Genomic DNA, 18,522 nt, shown 5'->3' on the forward strand with positions numbered 1-18,522 from the left:
TGGTGCTTAAATGTTTGAAGATGCCATCATTGCTTTCATTTAATCACTGAAAAATTTCAGTAAAGCAATTTTCCCGATTTTTAACAAAACATTGATAAAAATCCCAATTTCATGGGTATGGCCGGTTTTGTCCCAAAATCCTGTTTTCACTTAAATATGCATCTTTAAGCAACCATTGCTATCCAATTCATTCAAGATCCATTTTTCACATTAGGGTCAATATAAAAATAATCATTTTTGCAGTAAAATACTTCTTTATGGCTGTTTTTAAATGAAAATGTATGACAAAATACGTTTTAATTGATTGGTAAAATTTAATAAGAGAAAAAGGGATTTTTAAATTAACCCAAGACTGAAAAAAATAGTGTTACGCTTTATTGATTAATCTACATCGTGTATATTCAGTGAAAATAACGCAAGAATTCTGGTTCGAGTGAGAATTTTCTATATTAAATTTTCATTGAGTTGAACCATATCTTTAATTGGAATGTAATTAAAAACAACTTTGTAACATCCTAAAAATTATGCTAGAATCCTGCATTGACGGTGTGATGCAGTTTAATTGATAGTACAAAAAAGCGGACCGCAGAAAAATATTCAGTGTCGTACAAGAACAAGAGACACGTGCGCCATTTTATCCGGCTTGCTCACGATGAGCATTCCCACATTTATCGATGTTGAGGTCACAGACCAGGTAAACATGAATTAATATATGTGTAGTAATGTTAAGCAATTGAAGTTCAATCGGAGTTTCCATATTTTATTGCAATCTAGTTTATTAGATAACACCGTATGTTATGAAATATATTGTCATATGATTTCGCGATATAATTTTATATGTTTACAAAATCAAAATTAATTAAATCAATATCAATTAGTACTGACAGATTCACTTGACTTAGTAGTTACTGTGTTGTTATTAACCTATACAGAATGTACTATTTTACCATCTGTTTCAACCATTACAGTGAAATTAAATGGCATTTAATTTTGCCATCTGATTTGAAACTGTTTTAGTCCTATAACATAAGGTAGACAGACGTTTCACTATTGAGACGGTTCACACCAAGACGGTTCACACCAAGACGTTTCACTCCCAAATGGGAGTGAAACGTCTTGAAGACATTTCACTCCCATTTTACACCAAAATTATTTTGATGCGTATGATATACTACAATAGACCTTAATTGTACTAAAAATGAAAGTTTGTATGTCATAATTGTTAAAGTTTATTTTTTTATTTTTTTTACTTGATTAGAGAGATCTTTGATCTGATATCTTTTCAGATATTTATTCTTATTTAGGGAACGATATCATATATGACCGGATATAATTGTATGAAAGTTGTAGTTCCTTAAATATGTTAATGATAATAATTTATAAGTGATTATCTTTGCATTAAGTATATTTTAATATCAATAAGTAAAAAAAAATCTGTAGATAATCTTACATAATATATTAGATATGATTATCTGATTAAATATTATTTTATTTTTGTTACAATTTATAACCAAAACTTATGGAGGAGTTTCTGTTTCCATGACTTTGGTTTTAATTGGCTAAACATTGTCTAAAAATATTTCAATGGTCCGATAAACAACTAATTAATAACTGTTGATGCTAAAGTGCAATGTTTATACAACTAATTTAATAGTGATGTCAAACTGTTAATTGGTGGTCTCAGTGTTTATACAACTAATTAGGTGATGAGATTACTGTTAACACCACAATTACCTAAGTTTGTTTAATGGCTGCTGTTCAATATTTTGATAAAGAAATAATTTAAAAGAATAATTAATTTTATGCACATTTTCTGCATTTCATTGATAAATATATTTACCAAAAAACTAATAAATATATTTTATATATTGATATTATTTAATTACTGTACTGGTAGTGGTTTCAATATTCAAACTAGTACTTACAATGTGTCTATGTTCATGAAAATTTTCATTTTGTTACTCTATTATCTTTCTTGATTTATAATAAATAGAATTTTCTCATGTTAATTGTTACTCTTATTACATAATTGTTACTCTTATAATAAAAACGATATTTCAGACATTTGTCTTTCATTTATACCTCTTACCATTCAATCCATATTTAAATGTGTATAATGATAATCTTCTAATAATTCATCATAATTATGTCCTCATTGAAACATTTTTACTCCTAATAATTAACAGGAATTCTTCAAAACACTGTTTAAACAGAACAAAATTCACTTTTCTGAGCTGATACTATACTGTATCTATATAGATCATAATTATTTACACATTCTGTTATATTTCAGAAAAATTATACTTTTATAATCATTCTTCAAATTCATAAATTCTTCTTAACAATACTCTCAAATTCAACAAAATGAATCATTAAATTGAATTTCCCCTTCATAATGAAAATAAATTTTCTTAATAAAAACATCTAAAAAATGGGAGTGAAACGTCCATACAATTGCCAAAATGGGAGTGAAACGTCTAGGTGTGAACCGTCTTGGGAGTGAAACGTCTCAATAGTGAAATGTCTTGGGAGTGAAACGTCTGACATTCCTAACATAAGACGTTGTGATTGTGCGGGTCTGAATTTCAGCTAACATACTTATTAAATTGCAAATTAATTTTGAAAATCGTGAGTTATTTTATTGTGCATTGAATAAATAAATAAATAATTCATATACCCGCAAGTATGGAAAATGTTTTGAAGCTGCCTTCCTTGCCAAATCATCTGAAAAGTCATTTTCAGCTATTTTGAAGACTTTGTATAATTTGGACATCATTTATTTGAACAAAGCATTGAGTTTTTTATGCAGTTTTTGGACCGAAATATTGTCCCTTTCATAAAGCTTTTGCTGCTTAAAAGAACAATTTATTATTATTATTTTTGAAGAATCATTGAACTTTGTCAGTAACTTTTTAACCATAAAAATTTAGGAAAAGAGTAGTCCAATAGATTAGACGTTACAGGCTTGTTATAGTTTTATGTTGGTCAAGCCTGACGTCTAATAGTTATTGCTCATAAACGCGTAGCATTTTGAAAAATTAAAAAAATGTCTGTTGACTTGCCTTTCAAGCTTTATTCAAAAGCCTATCTTCTGTTCTTTCAATTGCATGGTCTATCATTAAAAACTTTCAAACAATGTACTTGTCAATTAAAAATAAAATATAAATATCAATCTATTTCGCTCATCGACCATACTGGTTAAGTAAAGCGTTTTACAGATTGATTCCAATTTTTTGAACGGAAAAATATATTCTTACTGACGGTGCATGGGCAATTATTTCTTTGAAAAATTATTCCGTTAGAAACTTCTGCACTCATTTAAACGCTTGCATTTGAATTAGCCAATCAGATTTCGTGCACTGTATGGCGGCCATTTGTATATCGGCTGTACAAGGTATTTAATTAAATGAGAGGATTTAATCATGACTTTTCGGATGTGACAGTTTAATTATTTTGTTAAAAGGTATTTATTTTTTAGTTTTGTTCATAATTAGGTCAAAATTAATGTAAATACACGCTGTTTTAATTGTTTAAATGCATTAGATCTAATTCGATGTCTAATGTCATTTTTTTTGCTACACGATTTTGCAAAGATCTGTTAAGACCTAACGTAACATGGAAAATGAAAAATGTAAAATATCAGATTATTGAATGATAAATATGAAATAGGTTACGTATAGGTCTTATAATTAGGACTAGGAAAAGAGGTATTGAGACTACAGTGATTAATCTAGATGTGCGTCTTGTGTAAAATACGCATAAAAATCGAAAAAGACGCACAGTTTCAAAATAAGTGCGTTCAATTTGACGCGTGCAAATCAGGTGGTTTATAATCAAAAATATCACGATTAGTGATTTCTATGTACTGTTTGATTACTTTAATTTCATCAGTTGAATAATTTTTCAATTTCTTCAGTTGAATAATTTAATTTCCGATGATTACTTGTGCAAAACTTATCCCCCATTTGCTTGAAACGTTAAATCCCTGTGATCGATCCCCCATTTGCTTGAAACGTTAAATCCCTGTGATCGGTAACCGCCCATTATCGGCATTAGCCAATCAGAGCGTCCATTTTGCAGGAGAGCGAATCGCCTGCATTGGTAAAATATGCAGAGATCTGCCTGCGCCATTGGCGCTAAAAATGAGAATGGCACAGGAAAATCGTCAGCAAAGGGCCAAGGGTGCATCTAAAATCTGTACCAGACTTATATTGTATGTTAATAAGTCATCCAGACGAAAATGGTACCAACAGCAACAGGTTACCCATTCCCCTGTAATTACGCATATTCTTGAGTTTATCCATTTCCCTATAGCATTTTCCATTAGTTATCTACTTACCTTATCCCTTTTCCACACAGATAAGCATTTCTTCTACCATAAATTTAATCCAATAAAACAAACAAAAAATCATTAATCTACTTAATATTTTAAATAAATATCGGTAACTAAAAAAAAGTGTTGCTATTTTAAGAAATGCTGTAAGTTACAGTAGATTCTATAATCTGACAGATCTGTGTAAATTGAATTCCCCTAAGGTCACTCAAGTTCACGCGGAGTGTAAAAAAAGATGTCTATTACGTCATCAGAATATTTGACAGGGTGATTAACCAATCAGGGAAACTTTGTGCATGACTTTTTTTCATGATCAAAAGGTCTGTCTGTGTATGCTTTCTACACAGCAATAAAAGTCATCAGTATGTATACAGTGCGATAGGGACATTTTGTGCAAATTACGAACAATTAAAATGGATAACATAAGTAGTAAGAAAATATAAATTATGCAAATTAGATTTTTGAGCAGCCAATAAAAATTGTTTTGCCTGCAATTAATATTAGTACCAAAAATAACTTTTTTATACACTTTATTTAATCGCTTGTTATAAAAACATGCAAATCATGTCAAGGATGTTCTATAAAAAAAAAATTCTGCTAAGACGCATTTATTTTGCTACATGGCTCATTGATTTTGCTAAAGGACTCATTGTTTTCAAACATGTGCGTCATCCGACGTATTGTAAAGAATTTCTAGATTAATCACTGAGACTATGACACTTTGTTCTATAGGTCATCATAAAACAAGGCATTTCATACACAATATGACATATAGTTACTATTTTTTGCAATTAATTGGTAGATATTAACAGTATATTAAAATAGGACTATTTTCACAATTTAATGGATCCTGGGCAACTCACAAGACTTGAAAAATATACTGATGATACTGTATCCCACCATTTTGGCACTTTCCTTCTGTGAATTTTAAATTTTCTCTTAGAATCATTGTCATCAAGTTGTATACATTGCTGTTATTTTTGTTAGAATAATGGTGACGCTGTGGGCACATAGATTTGCTCTTGTCCATCCATCGCATAATCTGCCATTCAGGAATGTTTGGAAATGAGCTATGTCCTATGGCCATACTTCTAGTTTTTTTTTCCCCAGATGTTTTTAATATTGTTGGAAAAGCTGATTTATGACATATTTGTGCTGAAGGAATTGTTTTTTCTGTGATCAGTTTTATTAACATGTATATTTTTATTTCAGACAAATGAATTGCGTTCATATTTGAAAGAATTAGGTGGCAACATCCCAGAAAGCAGTGGGGAAGATAATGTTAAAGACTTGTTAAATTGTATAGAGGCCAGTGATGTCTGCTGGAAGGAAATCAATTCAGAAACAGGTAGATCTGGATATTTATATTATACAGTAAATTGCTAGCAGAAATGGAACTATACAGTAAATTCCTAGCAGAAATGAAACTCTGCAAAATATTGTTGCTGGGATTATATAATATGTAATGGTATAATACTTAAATACTTGTTAGCAGGAAAATGTGTAAAAAGTCCAAAAGCTTAGTTGGTAAAGCTGCAAAGATCGTATTTCAAGGCTCATACAACATCATTGTAAGTTCCAGTTAGGCTGCACATTTCCCTCTCCCTGTGACATTTTCTGCCCAACTGGGGACTGTTAAATGGTATATAACTGCAAAGAATTTCTCTTACCATAAACAATTAAAAACTAAATTTCAGTATTATATAATGGGGGAGTATAAAGCTGTTCACTTATTAAGTGAAGCCATCTAGCTCATTTGATATAGCTTAAAAATGGTAGTCTCTATCAGACTGCCCTGTAACATGTATAGGAATACATTGTTGTTGGTCACAGAGAAAAAAGGCACAACAGCATGTAAACATTTAGTGTAGTGTTGGTAATGTGAAGAGAATGGATAGAATAAAACTTAAAAGCATATATAATACATAATATTTTAGTATGAAGTTTACTCACAGCATATCAAACTACAGACTGAGAACAGATGTACAACTTCAACATTATTTGATATGAAGAGGACAGAACACATTAATTTTTTGTAGCTTATTACCATCCATTAAGGCTATTATCATTTTAGTGATATATGATGATTTTAAACTAATCTTGAAACTGATTTCAATATCATTCAATTGATTTTCATGTAGAAATACAGGGCCTTTTTACCCTTCTTTGCTGTAGCCGGTATTCGGCTACTTCCCCAAGCTAACTTACTACCTTTTTTCCCCTAAAACAGTCTAAAATTCCCCTTCTTGAGAAGATTTTCCCTTTCAGAGAAATGTTAAATCGAAAAAAAAACTTGTAAACAAATTTTCTTGTTTAAAAATAGATCATTGTTTTTGTCCAATGAAAGTTAATTATTCAATTACCCACAAGAGGGATACCTCGATTCAATACAATTGATGTTAACTCGCTGCCTCGGTCTGAGTTTGCAACATGGGAAAACCCGCTGCCTTATTTTAATGCACACATGGATTTTTTACGACAATACGGCGACCTATTTACGATGTCACAAATGTAAACAAGAAGAAAATACGATTGAGTGACATTTGTAATTGTTTATGAAAAATTGGACAAATTGTTGACCTTCCTGTAAGTGCAAGAGAATCCAATACATGTATCCACTCGCAAGTTCGTGTGTCTGAGTAGCACAACATGCCCAAGTGTTGGAAATAGCGAGTCTAGCACAACACTGCCAGTAATAGTGATATGGTGGGAACTGATAATAATGTTCATCTGAATCAAATCAAGAACCCTCACATGTCCTACGTAAATTAGGAAATATGAATCAATGTATTCTGGGCAAATAAAAAGTGGCAATAAATTGATCTGTAAAAAAATCCCTTTAACTTATGTTAGACAGAAAGCTTCCAAAATAAAGTGTGTTTGGAGGAAAATATGCAAATATATTATGATATTTCCCCCAAATGTATGATTTAAATAAGTCTTTATTTATAGTAATAGTGGTTAAACTGCCAGTGGAAAATATAATTTTTTTCCCCAAAAGTATGAAAACCGCGCATTTTTTCCCCACAAAAAGGGCTAGGGTGCCTTCCCCAAAACTAGTGAAAAGGCCCTGAAATAAGACAGAACAAAAAAGATTTGATAAACAATAAGATCTCATAATTAGTTTTGGTTAAATTTCCAAATTTTCTATCTGAACATTACCAGAGAGGAAAAATCCTGTCTCAATAAACTTGTAGGTTATTCATTAAATATTGTATAAACAGTAACACAGTAACTCTTCCTTTCTTTCAGATTTGGAGATGGTGTTTAATGGTATAATATCTATGATGTTATTGATACCAGCTGAACTAAATGAAGAACCAGTCCATTTGTTTTGTAAAAAGCTTGCAGACTGCCCTAAAGGTGACAAGAAAGGCAGTATTAGATTAAGGATGTAAGTGTCCTGAATATGTCCTGGGGAGAGCCTGATACTACTAAGTATTTTGGCAATATGTATATAGATATACTTTTAGGTATTTAAAAAAGATTTTTTTGAATGAGAGAAGTTTGTAAAAGACCCCTGTTATTGAAAGAAAAATATTCTAGCGTAGAGTTAATTACTGTTTCTGAGAAAAAAAAAATTACCTTTTTACCCATGTAATTTAAGCAAGTCTTGCTGAAATTTCATGGGAAAAAAAGTTTTTGTAGGCATTAAACATATATCATATATAAATAAATAAATATATATACATATATTTTTTGGTATGTAAATCTTATACAGGTTTCATTGTTGATATTACAGATTATCAAACCTTTTCCATGGTTTAGAAGACAAGTCTCACTTGAAGGCAGATGTTTACCTCAGTCTGTTAAGGTTATCAAGGGATGCAGATCTTGCATCTATGGTTATAACAGATCTAGACCAGGTAAAACATAGTTGTATTAATTTGAATATGCACACAAAAATGACCGTAGTAATTCTCGCATTCAATCTTACTGATGATTTTGTCTTTATAAAGCTTAAGTTATAATTCATTTATGATTTGTAGGATATCAACAGATTTTGAGCTGAAACATAGTGTTACACTCAAATAAAATGATTATTGCACATATAAGCAGGGAGCAGTAAGTTCCTGGACTGACTCAAATTCTACTAGCTATAAGCTGCAGATTTGCAGACAATTTTATACCCAAGCGTTTAAGATTTTTTTAGAAACTATCTATTGATACTTCTGAAGATTGTGTATATGTATCATAAAGGTCTTGTTTTACACATTTATGTAGGTAAAAAAATGGATCTCTGAGTGGGATATAGGTACAAAGAAAGTACAGAATATGTACAGGGCCTTACATGAAACATTGATAGCTGCCAGAAATAGGTTTGTTATGTGATTTTTCTCAATCAATTTAACAAAAGGATATAGATTAAAGATATGATGGCTTATGCCTGAACCAGTGCATCAATGTACAATTGGTGCTTTTACCATATAAGTTCAGCTGGAATGTGGCAGTGTGTCTATGAAATTTAACAAAATTAATAAACAAATGTATTTTTCATCTATTGTTATAATTCCTTTGTAATAACAAATAACTCAAGGACGTTGAATAGGCTATTACAAATGTAATGGTAATTGATTAACTAGTTCAAGTGAAAGGTCTTACAAAAAGTGTCATGGACAAGTTGCTAGTAATCTAAGGATACATAGTTATGAGAGTTCAAACCCTGTTGGTGAAAAGCTGTTTTTTTTTTCTTGAGCAAAAAAATTTGCATTCATTGCTCAGTACTGGTTGTTTGTTTCCAGGAACAGATTCAAGAGTTGTTCTATAAGCTTATAGATTCCTACACAAACTAAAATAAGTTCTGTATAAACTAAAAGAGCTGTGTCTTTTTTTCAGTGAACATGCAACAAAAGTAATGATAGAATTACTAGGTACATATACTGAAGACAATGCTTCACAAGCCAGGGATGATGCACAAAGGTACCTTATTTTTCTGTCTTTCATAATTTAACAATTGTATAAAACTTGAGAAAATAAGTGAATGCTATATTCTGTATACATTTAATGCTTTAACCTTGTTCAATAGAGAGATTGCATCGGAATGCAAGAGTTTGCGGGTTTGATTTTAGGCGAGGCAAAATGTCAGTGTGACATTGAATCGAATGATCATTTGTCTCTCACCTTTCATTCAGAAATCCTGCAGAATTAGTAGTAGGGCAGTTGTTGAAAAATTGGCAATTACTGGTAATTAGTTATCAAAGAAGTAAGTTTAATGGAAGGACAGTCATGAAATGACTAACAGTGTAACTATGTTAAAATTGGCGTGAAGCCAAACAAGCAACCAGTTTTGGACTGAGTGCTATATATTCATGAAGCTTGTGATTCATAATTTCAAAAGAAAATGGCATGGGGATATGCTTTATCCCAGATAGCTTTGTATTATAGACTTACCCTGAATCAGAAAAGTAAATAAATAATTTTAGGGATTGCATTATCAGAATCATAGAATTGAGCAGCCAACATTAGACCCTGGTTAGGTTGTAAACTGGCCTAATTGCAATCTGATTAAAATCAGTTCTTTGCCAAACTGTTGACTGGTGGGTGACATAGACAAAACATTGTTCCTGCTAGCATTTCAACCATTAACGTGCTAAATATCTTATATGGACTTGTCCATATTTCAATCTGAGAAAAAAAAACATTCATCATTTTTTAGGGAAATTTTAAAGGCATGTTCTGACTGAATAGCAAACAATGCAGACCATGGTCAGAAGGCATGGATGTGCCTGTTGAGCTTGTCTGCAATTGTTGCTTCAGTAGATATAGTGGCAGTCAGTAGACTATAGGTTAAGGATTAATGTTTGATTAAAATGATTTCTAATTGGCTGATATGGCAGAATTGATGTTATGAAAAGACCATTGTTTCTAAAACGTATATTTTTTTTGTTTGTAGATGTATAGTGACCTGTCTAGAAGACCCCAACACATTCTTGTTCGATCATCTTTTAACATTGAAACCAGTAAAATTTTTAGAAGGAGCACCAATACATGATGTAAGTTTCCCTGTTTTCGCAGAATAAATACTGTAAGCAATTATATTGACAGCATACACTTGCAAAAAGTTCCTGAAATAATAAACAGAAAGAATATTCCCTTGCTCAGTTAATATTCCATAGCTCTTTTAAGAGGGGTTGATGATTGTTCTCACCCAGGGGTTGGCGTCCCACTTAAGTTTTTGTGTGCAAGTTGGTATCTACAAAACTATCAAAGGGAATGGGTTGAAACTTCACACACGTATTTGAGAACATAATGGGAGGTCACTGTTACATGCTCGTAGTTGTAACTTGAATTTTGACAATGTAATGGCTCTTTTTGAACTTATTAAGTTCTACATTATCCAGGCTTTTGTTTTACTATCAAAACAGTTGATGTAGTTGAGCATGCAGTCTTACTTACAGCTATTGTTTTACATATAATGCTTCAAGAATAGGTACTTTTAACAATTCTTCTGTGGCAACTTCAGACAGCCCAAATACAGTCTTATACTTTTTAACAAGTTTCTTTCCAAGTTCAAATAAGGAACTTAAATATATAATTACTATTTGTACAGCTGCTGACAATTTTTGTGTCTGGGAAGTTGTCCGACTACCAACAGTTCTACAAGAATAACAAACCTTTCATCAACTCACTAGGTAAATATTACACAATAGTTTCTATATAATTTCTATGGTTCTCTATGTTTAGATAATATTTTTTTTTTTTCAAAATACTATAGTATCTAATTGCCAGGCCAATATTTTGCTGGAAGAATTGCTCATATTCTGCTTGAATGGCTATATTAAACTTATAAAAAGCCAAAAATTTTGCTTTTGGCTTTTAGAGACATCCATATTTGCCCTCTATAGCAGCCCATATTTGCCTTGTAAAAAAAAGCATAATGAAAAAAACTATATTGAACATTTCTTTGTTTAATGAAGAAAATCAGTGATGCAAGAGAAATTGAAGACTCTAAGGAATTTGGTGTTTTATATACTAAATTCTATTTCACACTTCAAACAACTTGTTAATCTGATGTCTATATATACTTCTATGAAAATTTGTATAAAAATTGTGGTGTGCCAATTGGATGTAGACTTGTGCACCTGAACATAATTTAAGTATCTGTTTATTTATTCCTTGATGTGTGATCTAAAATCTTGTCTATGTTTATAAAATACTATTTAAGAGTATAAAGTTAACTGAGACCACCCTGAAACAAAGATTTCCAGTGAACTGTTATGTATTACAGCATCATGAAAAATCTATGTAGAACATTTTTAGTTCAATGTAGAAAATCAATGATGCTAGAATAACTGGAGACTCTAAGGAATTTGGTGTTTCATATACTAAATTCTATTTCACACTCCATATACCTGTACATGTCATAATTTAAACAAAGTAATTGTTGTTCAAATTGGACTGCCTGAAACACCTTAAAACTTATAAGTGGTGGAAGAGCATCATGAAAAATCTATGTAGAACAATTTTAGTTCAATGTAGAAAATCGATGATGCAAGAATAACTGGAGACTCTAAGGAATTTGGTGTTTTATATACTTAATTCTATTTCACCCTCCAAACAAGCTTGAAGCATATTTGTTAATCAAGTTAACATGTAAACTTTTCTGTAATATTTGTGTAAATGTTGTTGATGATCAGCTTGTTGATGGCATATGAGCTCCTGTTTTACTAATATACTTAAAAGTTATGCTCTTCCACCCCAATCCATCTATAGTGAAAGAGGTTGGAAGAAGTAAATGGAAAAAAAACCTTGACCGTTCATGTACAATAATTAATAATTTTAAAATAAAAAAAGTGCCCCAAAAAATTATAGAAGTTTGTAATTGAAAGGATGGTAAAGAAAGCCCTGAAAAAAAAAAGATTTGTTTCCCTTCCCACTACCTACCACAAAAATCACAGCTAACAAAAAAACAACAAAAAACAAAACCATGGAGGCAGCGTCTATCAATGAGAATCACATTGTGAAGGGATAAAAACTGGGGTAATTTGAATAAACTTTATTCAGATGCTTAGCGTTCGCAATTAGTTTTGAATTTGAGTAAAGGTAGATTCTGTTTTGCACTTTACACAATAATTTAGATATGATTTAATCTGTCTAATGGGTGATTGAATGAAGAATTTTCAACTGTAAGTTATTTATATAAAAAGGCATCATGAAAAATCTATATGGAACATTATTAGTTCAATGTAGAAAATCAGGGATGCTAGAACAACTGGAGACTCTAAGGAATCTAGTGTTTATATACTAAATTCTATTTCACACTCCATACATAACTTTTAACATGATTCAATTTGTATTTTTGTTAATAATGTAATGGACTTGTAATTACATACTGTTGTATGGGTTTGAATTTATTTCCCTTCTGTATGTACCAAAGCATGAGCAAAATCATTTCTCTCTCCCGTTCTAAGCCCTTGATCTGCAGAATTTATAAAATGGCTTTGTCCTACTTCATATTGGAAAGAATGCTTGCAAAGTTCATAGGATTTCAATATCTCAAGTACACAAATTGATGTACCAACAATAAAGGGCGGCAGCATGTTAGAATGCCAGATTCCTGCAGATTAAAGGTTTATTTAAAGTATAATCTGTAAACTCGCTAACTTTGGTTTTAGTCTTGAATTTGAGTTTTTGCTTCATGAAAAAGCATCATGAAAAATCTATGTAGAATATTTTTCGTTCAATGTAGAAAATCAATGATGCAAGAATAACTGGAGACTCTAAGGAATTTTGTGTTTTATATACTAAATTCTATTTCACACTTCATACATAAGCTTTGCTTGGATCAAAAAAGTTATCAGAGGATGAATGACTGATAAATTCTATGACCAGGTCACATTTTTGCTGCTCAGTCTCTTAGAAATTTTTCTTGTGAATGGAAGCTACCATTGGAGTTTTCGATCACCAGCTTTAAACATTAGGCATTGACTTATGTTCTGACCGTCCCACAAACATCTGCCCCTTTGTGAGAACTATTTAGTTATAATGTTTTATAGTTATTGTAATTTTTGGACACCACTTTTTAGCTCGACTATTCGCAGAATAATCGAGCTAATGCAGTCACCCATTTGTCGGCGTCGGCGTCGGCGTCCCTGTGGTTAAGTTTTTGTATGTAAGCTGGTATCTCCATAACTACTGAAGGAATGGATTGAAACTTCACACACTTGTTCTCTGTGATTATCTAAGATGATTGGCACAAGTCCCATAACTCTGATTTGCTTTTTTTTCATAATTATGCCCCTTTTTCGACTTAGAAATTCTTGGTTAAGTTTTTGTATGTAAGCTGGTATCTCCATAACTACTGAAGGGAATGGATTGAAACTTCACACACTTGTTCTCTGTGATTATCTAAGATGATTGGCACAAGTCCCATAACTCTGATTTGCTTTTTTTTTATAATTATGCCCTTTTTTCGACTAGAAATTCTTGGTTAAGTTTTGTATGTAAGCTGGTATCTCCATAACTACTGAAGGGAATGGATTGAAACTTCACACACTTGTTCTCTGTGATAATCTAAGATGATTGGCACAAGTCCCATAACTCTGATTTGCTTTTTTTCATAATTATGCCCCCTTTTTCGACTTAGAAATTCTTGGTTAAGTTTTTGCATGTAAGCTGGTATCTCCATAACTACTGAAGGGAATGGATTGAAAACTTCACACACTTGTTTCTCTGTTGATTTATCTAAGATGATTGGCACAAGTCCCATAACTCTGATTTTTGCTTTTTAAACATAATTATGCCCTTTTTCGACTTAGAAAAGTTTTTGCATGTAAGCTGGTATCTCCATAACTACTGAAGGGAATGGATTGAAACTTCACACACTTGTTCTCTGTAGAAAATCAATGATGCAAGAATAACTGGAGACTCTAAGGAATTTTGTGTTTTATATACTAAATTCTATTTCACACTTCATACATAAGCTTTGCTTGGATCAAAAAAGTTATCAGAGGATGAATGACTGATAAATTCTATGACCAGGTCACATTTTGCTGCTCAGTCTCTTAGAAATTTTTCTTGTGAATGGAAGCTACCATTGGGAGTTTTCGATCACCAGCTTTAACATTAGGCATTGACTTATGTTCTGACCGTCCCACAAACATCTGCCCCTTTGTGAGAACTATTTAGTTATAATGTTTTATAGTTATTGTAATTTTTGGACACCACTTTTTTGAGAAATGTTGTATTGAACCTATCTTAAGAAGGAAAATATAAAATTGACTTAAATAGGAGTGAGAAATGTAATGCAATAAAAAAGAAAAAGCATCATGAAAAGTCTATGTAGAACATTTTTAATTCAATGTAGAAAATCAGTGATGCTATAATTACTGGAGACTCTAAGGAATTAGGTACATTATATATACTTAATTCTATTTCACACTTCATATACATTAATTAAAACATACACATTGCTTACTCTTATTTGGACTGCCCCACTACCTTCTGCCTCTCCCTCTGTTCCCAACAGTGTTCTTCATCTCTTAGGGAACAGTTCTGTTTGTATCTATTTGAGTAATAAAATTAATTTAATTGGAAAGAAACAAACAATATATGACACCTCTGAACTATAAATAGTAGTGCATGTAATTTTGAAGTTTCAGTTTTCAAGTTTTTGTCAGATTATTGCAGGGAAAAAAAGATTAAATATATTTTTTAACAATTTATGAGACTGTTATAAAAAAGCAGTGGAAGAGCATCGTGTAAAATCTATGTAGAACATTTTAAGTTCAATGTAGAAAATCAGTGATGCTAGAATAACTGGAGACTCTAAGGAATTTTGTTGATTATATACTAAATTCTATTTCACACTCCATATACATGTACATGTCATAATTTAAACATAGTAATTGTTGTCCAACTTTGACTGTATCAACTACCCTTCCAGCACCTCTCCCTCTAAGTAATTGTTGTTCAACTTTGACTGTATCAACTACCCTTCCAGCACCTTTCCCTCTTTCCCCAATTGATGACTGAAGACAGCCTTTTTCATTTCTATGGAAAATCCATTGGAAAATTTTGGAGTAATAAAAATAGGTATATCAGGAAGAATAATTCATGACAACAATTAAACTTTTTATCAAATAATGGTCATTTGAAATATTTGATCTCCTTTTAAGTGGTAAAGTAGCATCATGAAAAATCTATGTAGAACTATTCTGGTTCAATGTAGAAAATCGATGATGCAAGAATAAATGGAGACTCTAAGGAATTTGGTGTTTTATATACTAAATTCTATTTCACACTCCATACAAAACAGTTCAAGATAGAGAAAGAAATTTAAATTAAAAAAACAAGGATGATATGTGAGGAAGCTTTCCAGCTAGTTTATGCAAACGTTAGTGGTTCTACTCCGGATACTGTTTGTGCTTGATAATATGCACAGAGGGACACCAGTCAAGCCGGAAAGTGGCCTGTACTGTGTTGGTAGGATGTAATGTTAAACCCAACAAAAAATGAAAAGAAAAAAAAAAGAAATAAATTTTGAAGGTATGATAATGAAAACTATAATTCAGTCAGCCATCAAATAAGAGCCATGGAGATATGCAGGGTAGTGAGGCTCCATATTGGTGACAGAGGGTATTTACTTTTTATCCAGCGGGTCAGTGATAATCCTGATTACAACTATATGATATCAACATGAGTGACATAATCTTGTTTCTATTGGTTACAGGATTGTCACATGATGAGAATCTACGTAAGATGAGACTGTTGACGTTCATGCATATGGCAGAGACAAAGAAGGACATAGAGTATGAGAGTATACAGAAAGAGATGGACATGCCGGAGAGTGAAGTCGAGAATTTTATAATAGATGGTACTGTATTATTTAATGCTGCCTTCAAATTGTCGACTTAAAACATACTTGTCAGGGATTATCTAAATTGATTTTTTTTCTTTTGAAACATTATTTAAGGTTTTTATAGCTAATAGATCTCTATCACAAAGCAGTAAAGATTGCAGATTTCAAATATCTCAAAGCTGTAGGTTAGTCTTTTCCCACAGACTTTGGTTTCTTTCATGTGAAGCAGTTATAAAGCTTGCATATTGAATGTTGTTGGTTCTAGTAGGATACCTAAAGCAAAAGCAATCTCAGGTCTTCTTCTATCAGAAAAGCTGTAGAATTGCCATTTGATCTTTATAATGTCATTGTGACATAAATGGAACCATGTTAGATATTTTATGCTTATTGGAGTCAAATTTAGTCTGCCCAATGTTATCAGGCAATGGTAAAACTAAAGCTTTTTGTGAAAACATTCCATCATAAACTTCACTTGTGAAAAAAGGCATATTTAAAAGCTTAAACTTTTACTTGCCTTTATTGCATAATAAAAAATTTCCTGTGTTTATTTAGAATTTTGCTCTTTGATATATCAAACACTTCAGCGTCCATCAGTATGGAGACTTGTCAGGTAGTATTAATATTGGGTGTAAAGGCAAGTTCTTGTTGCCTCTAGTGTTCAAAGTTTTAGTGCTTTTCTTCTCTTTCAATTCTTTTGTAGCTTCGATATACAAGTAGAAATAAGTAAATATTATTGTCTCCAAACTCTTCCTTAATTTTTGTAAGATACAAAGAATGACAATGCTTGCTAGATTTATAAACTACTGATGGTTTCTGGCCATAGATAACTTCAATTCATAAATAAAAACATCTCTTTCCAGTGGTGAAGACTCGTGCCGTTCAAGTCAAAATCGACCAGCTTCAGAAGAAGGTTGTCATAACATCTACCACACACCGCACGTTTGGACGACAACACTGGCAACTCCTCCATCAGAAACTTATAAAGTGGCAAACAAACTTGTCTAATGTACAAACCAGTCTACGAGCATTGGAAATCATGCAAGCTCAGCAGGCTCAGAGTGCACAGTAGTAATCAAAGAGCATCTATTACACCCAGATTTAATCAAATTGTTGTCAAGCTCCTACTGACTGTGTTACTGGTAAAAGCTTTCCAGTGATACAGATTAGAATTACAATCTTGAAATTATTGAGCGGGGACGGTTTTGAATTTTCTGTAACATTTAATATCATGAGTCTCCGTATTAAAAGAAATTATCAACAGTGCTTTAAGTATTCAACTTCGTAATGTGGGGGGCAGGTGAAATATTTGGCTTTTGTAAACTTTCACATGTATTGACATTTATTTAGTTGTTCGTTCAGCAGAAATCGTAGTAGAAAATGTGACTTAAATAATGTTCCATGATATTTTGTGTTTTTAAATAGTTGATACAAATTAAATGGGAGTGTGAGGTCTATTTGATGTAAAGACTGACAACAGATTGACTGATGGATGGAGAAAGTTGTCAAAGCCAAATGTTTCATTTGCCCCCCATGTAAATTCAAATTTTACATATGTCGGTCAAGTGCTATCAAGTGTGAAAAATGGATTTGAGATCTTCAACTTCTCTGATACATGACTGTATTTTCTATTAAAACATCATTAGAAAGTTGTGTCAAACATAAAAATGTATTTGAAAAATCTTGTATTTAATTTATTCATGAAAATAAAATCATTGTAGTGAAACATTGTTGATGATACACTCAATTAATTATACTCCTGAACAACAGATTTAAGGTAGTTATACTTGAGCCAGGTTTTTATACCCCCGCACAACGAATTGTAAGTGGGGGTATACTGGAATCAGCTTCTCTGTCCGGCCATCTGGACGTCAGTCCGTCCGTCCTTCCATCCATTGGTTTTTCCTTGTCCGCACAATAACTTAAAAGATTCCTTTGACCCATAGTCTTAATATTTGGTATTAGATTGGTCATGATTAGTAGATGATCCCTATTGCTTTTGAGGTCACCAGCTCAAGGTCATAGGGCCATTGACTAAAAAAGCTTGTCTGCCCAATAACTTAAGATTCATTTGACCTACAGTCTTCAGATTTGGCATGGAGGTTGGCCATGACCATTAGATGACCCCTATTGATTTTCAGGTCAAAAGTCAAGGTCACAGTGGCCTTAGTTAAAAAAAGCTTGTCCTCCCAATAAATTAAGATTCCTTTGACCCACGGTCTTCATATTTAGCATGGAGGTTAGTCATGATTAGTAGATGACCCCTATTTATTTTGAGGTCAAAGGTCACAGGCCTTGCCTTAAAAAAAGCTTTTCTGCTCAAATGCTTAGGAATGCTTTGGTCAACAGTTTTCATATTTGGTATTGAGATTGTTATGACTAACTGATAACC

The 18,522-nt window shown here is 32.1% G+C and overlaps 1 protein-coding gene across 1 annotated transcript; it reads left to right on the top strand.

Annotated features, from left to right (window-relative positions):
- The first annotated feature begins 549 nt into the window (after positions 1-549).
- Positions 550-17,856, top strand: LOC132758911 (eukaryotic translation initiation factor 3 subunit M-like). Its single transcript, XM_060750621.1, has 10 exons — positions 550-694; positions 5,546-5,681; positions 7,586-7,727; positions 8,076-8,199; positions 8,558-8,652; positions 9,170-9,253; positions 10,227-10,326; positions 10,884-10,965; positions 16,005-16,148; positions 16,994-17,856. Exons 1-10 carry the CDS (start codon positions 653-655, stop codon positions 17,200-17,202), a joined length of 1,158 nt encoding a protein of 385 aa, XP_060606604.1. The 5' UTR covers positions 550-652; the 3' UTR covers positions 17,203-17,856.
- The last annotated feature ends 666 nt before the right edge of the window (positions 17,857-18,522 follow it).

The sequence above is a fragment of the Ruditapes philippinarum genome, unplaced genomic scaffold (genome assembly GCF_026571515.1).
Source record: "Ruditapes philippinarum isolate M1 unplaced genomic scaffold, ASM2657151v2 ctg8447_1_1_1_1, whole genome shotgun sequence".
NCBI classification, from domain to species: Eukaryota; Metazoa; Mollusca; class Bivalvia; order Venerida; family Veneridae; genus Ruditapes; species Ruditapes philippinarum.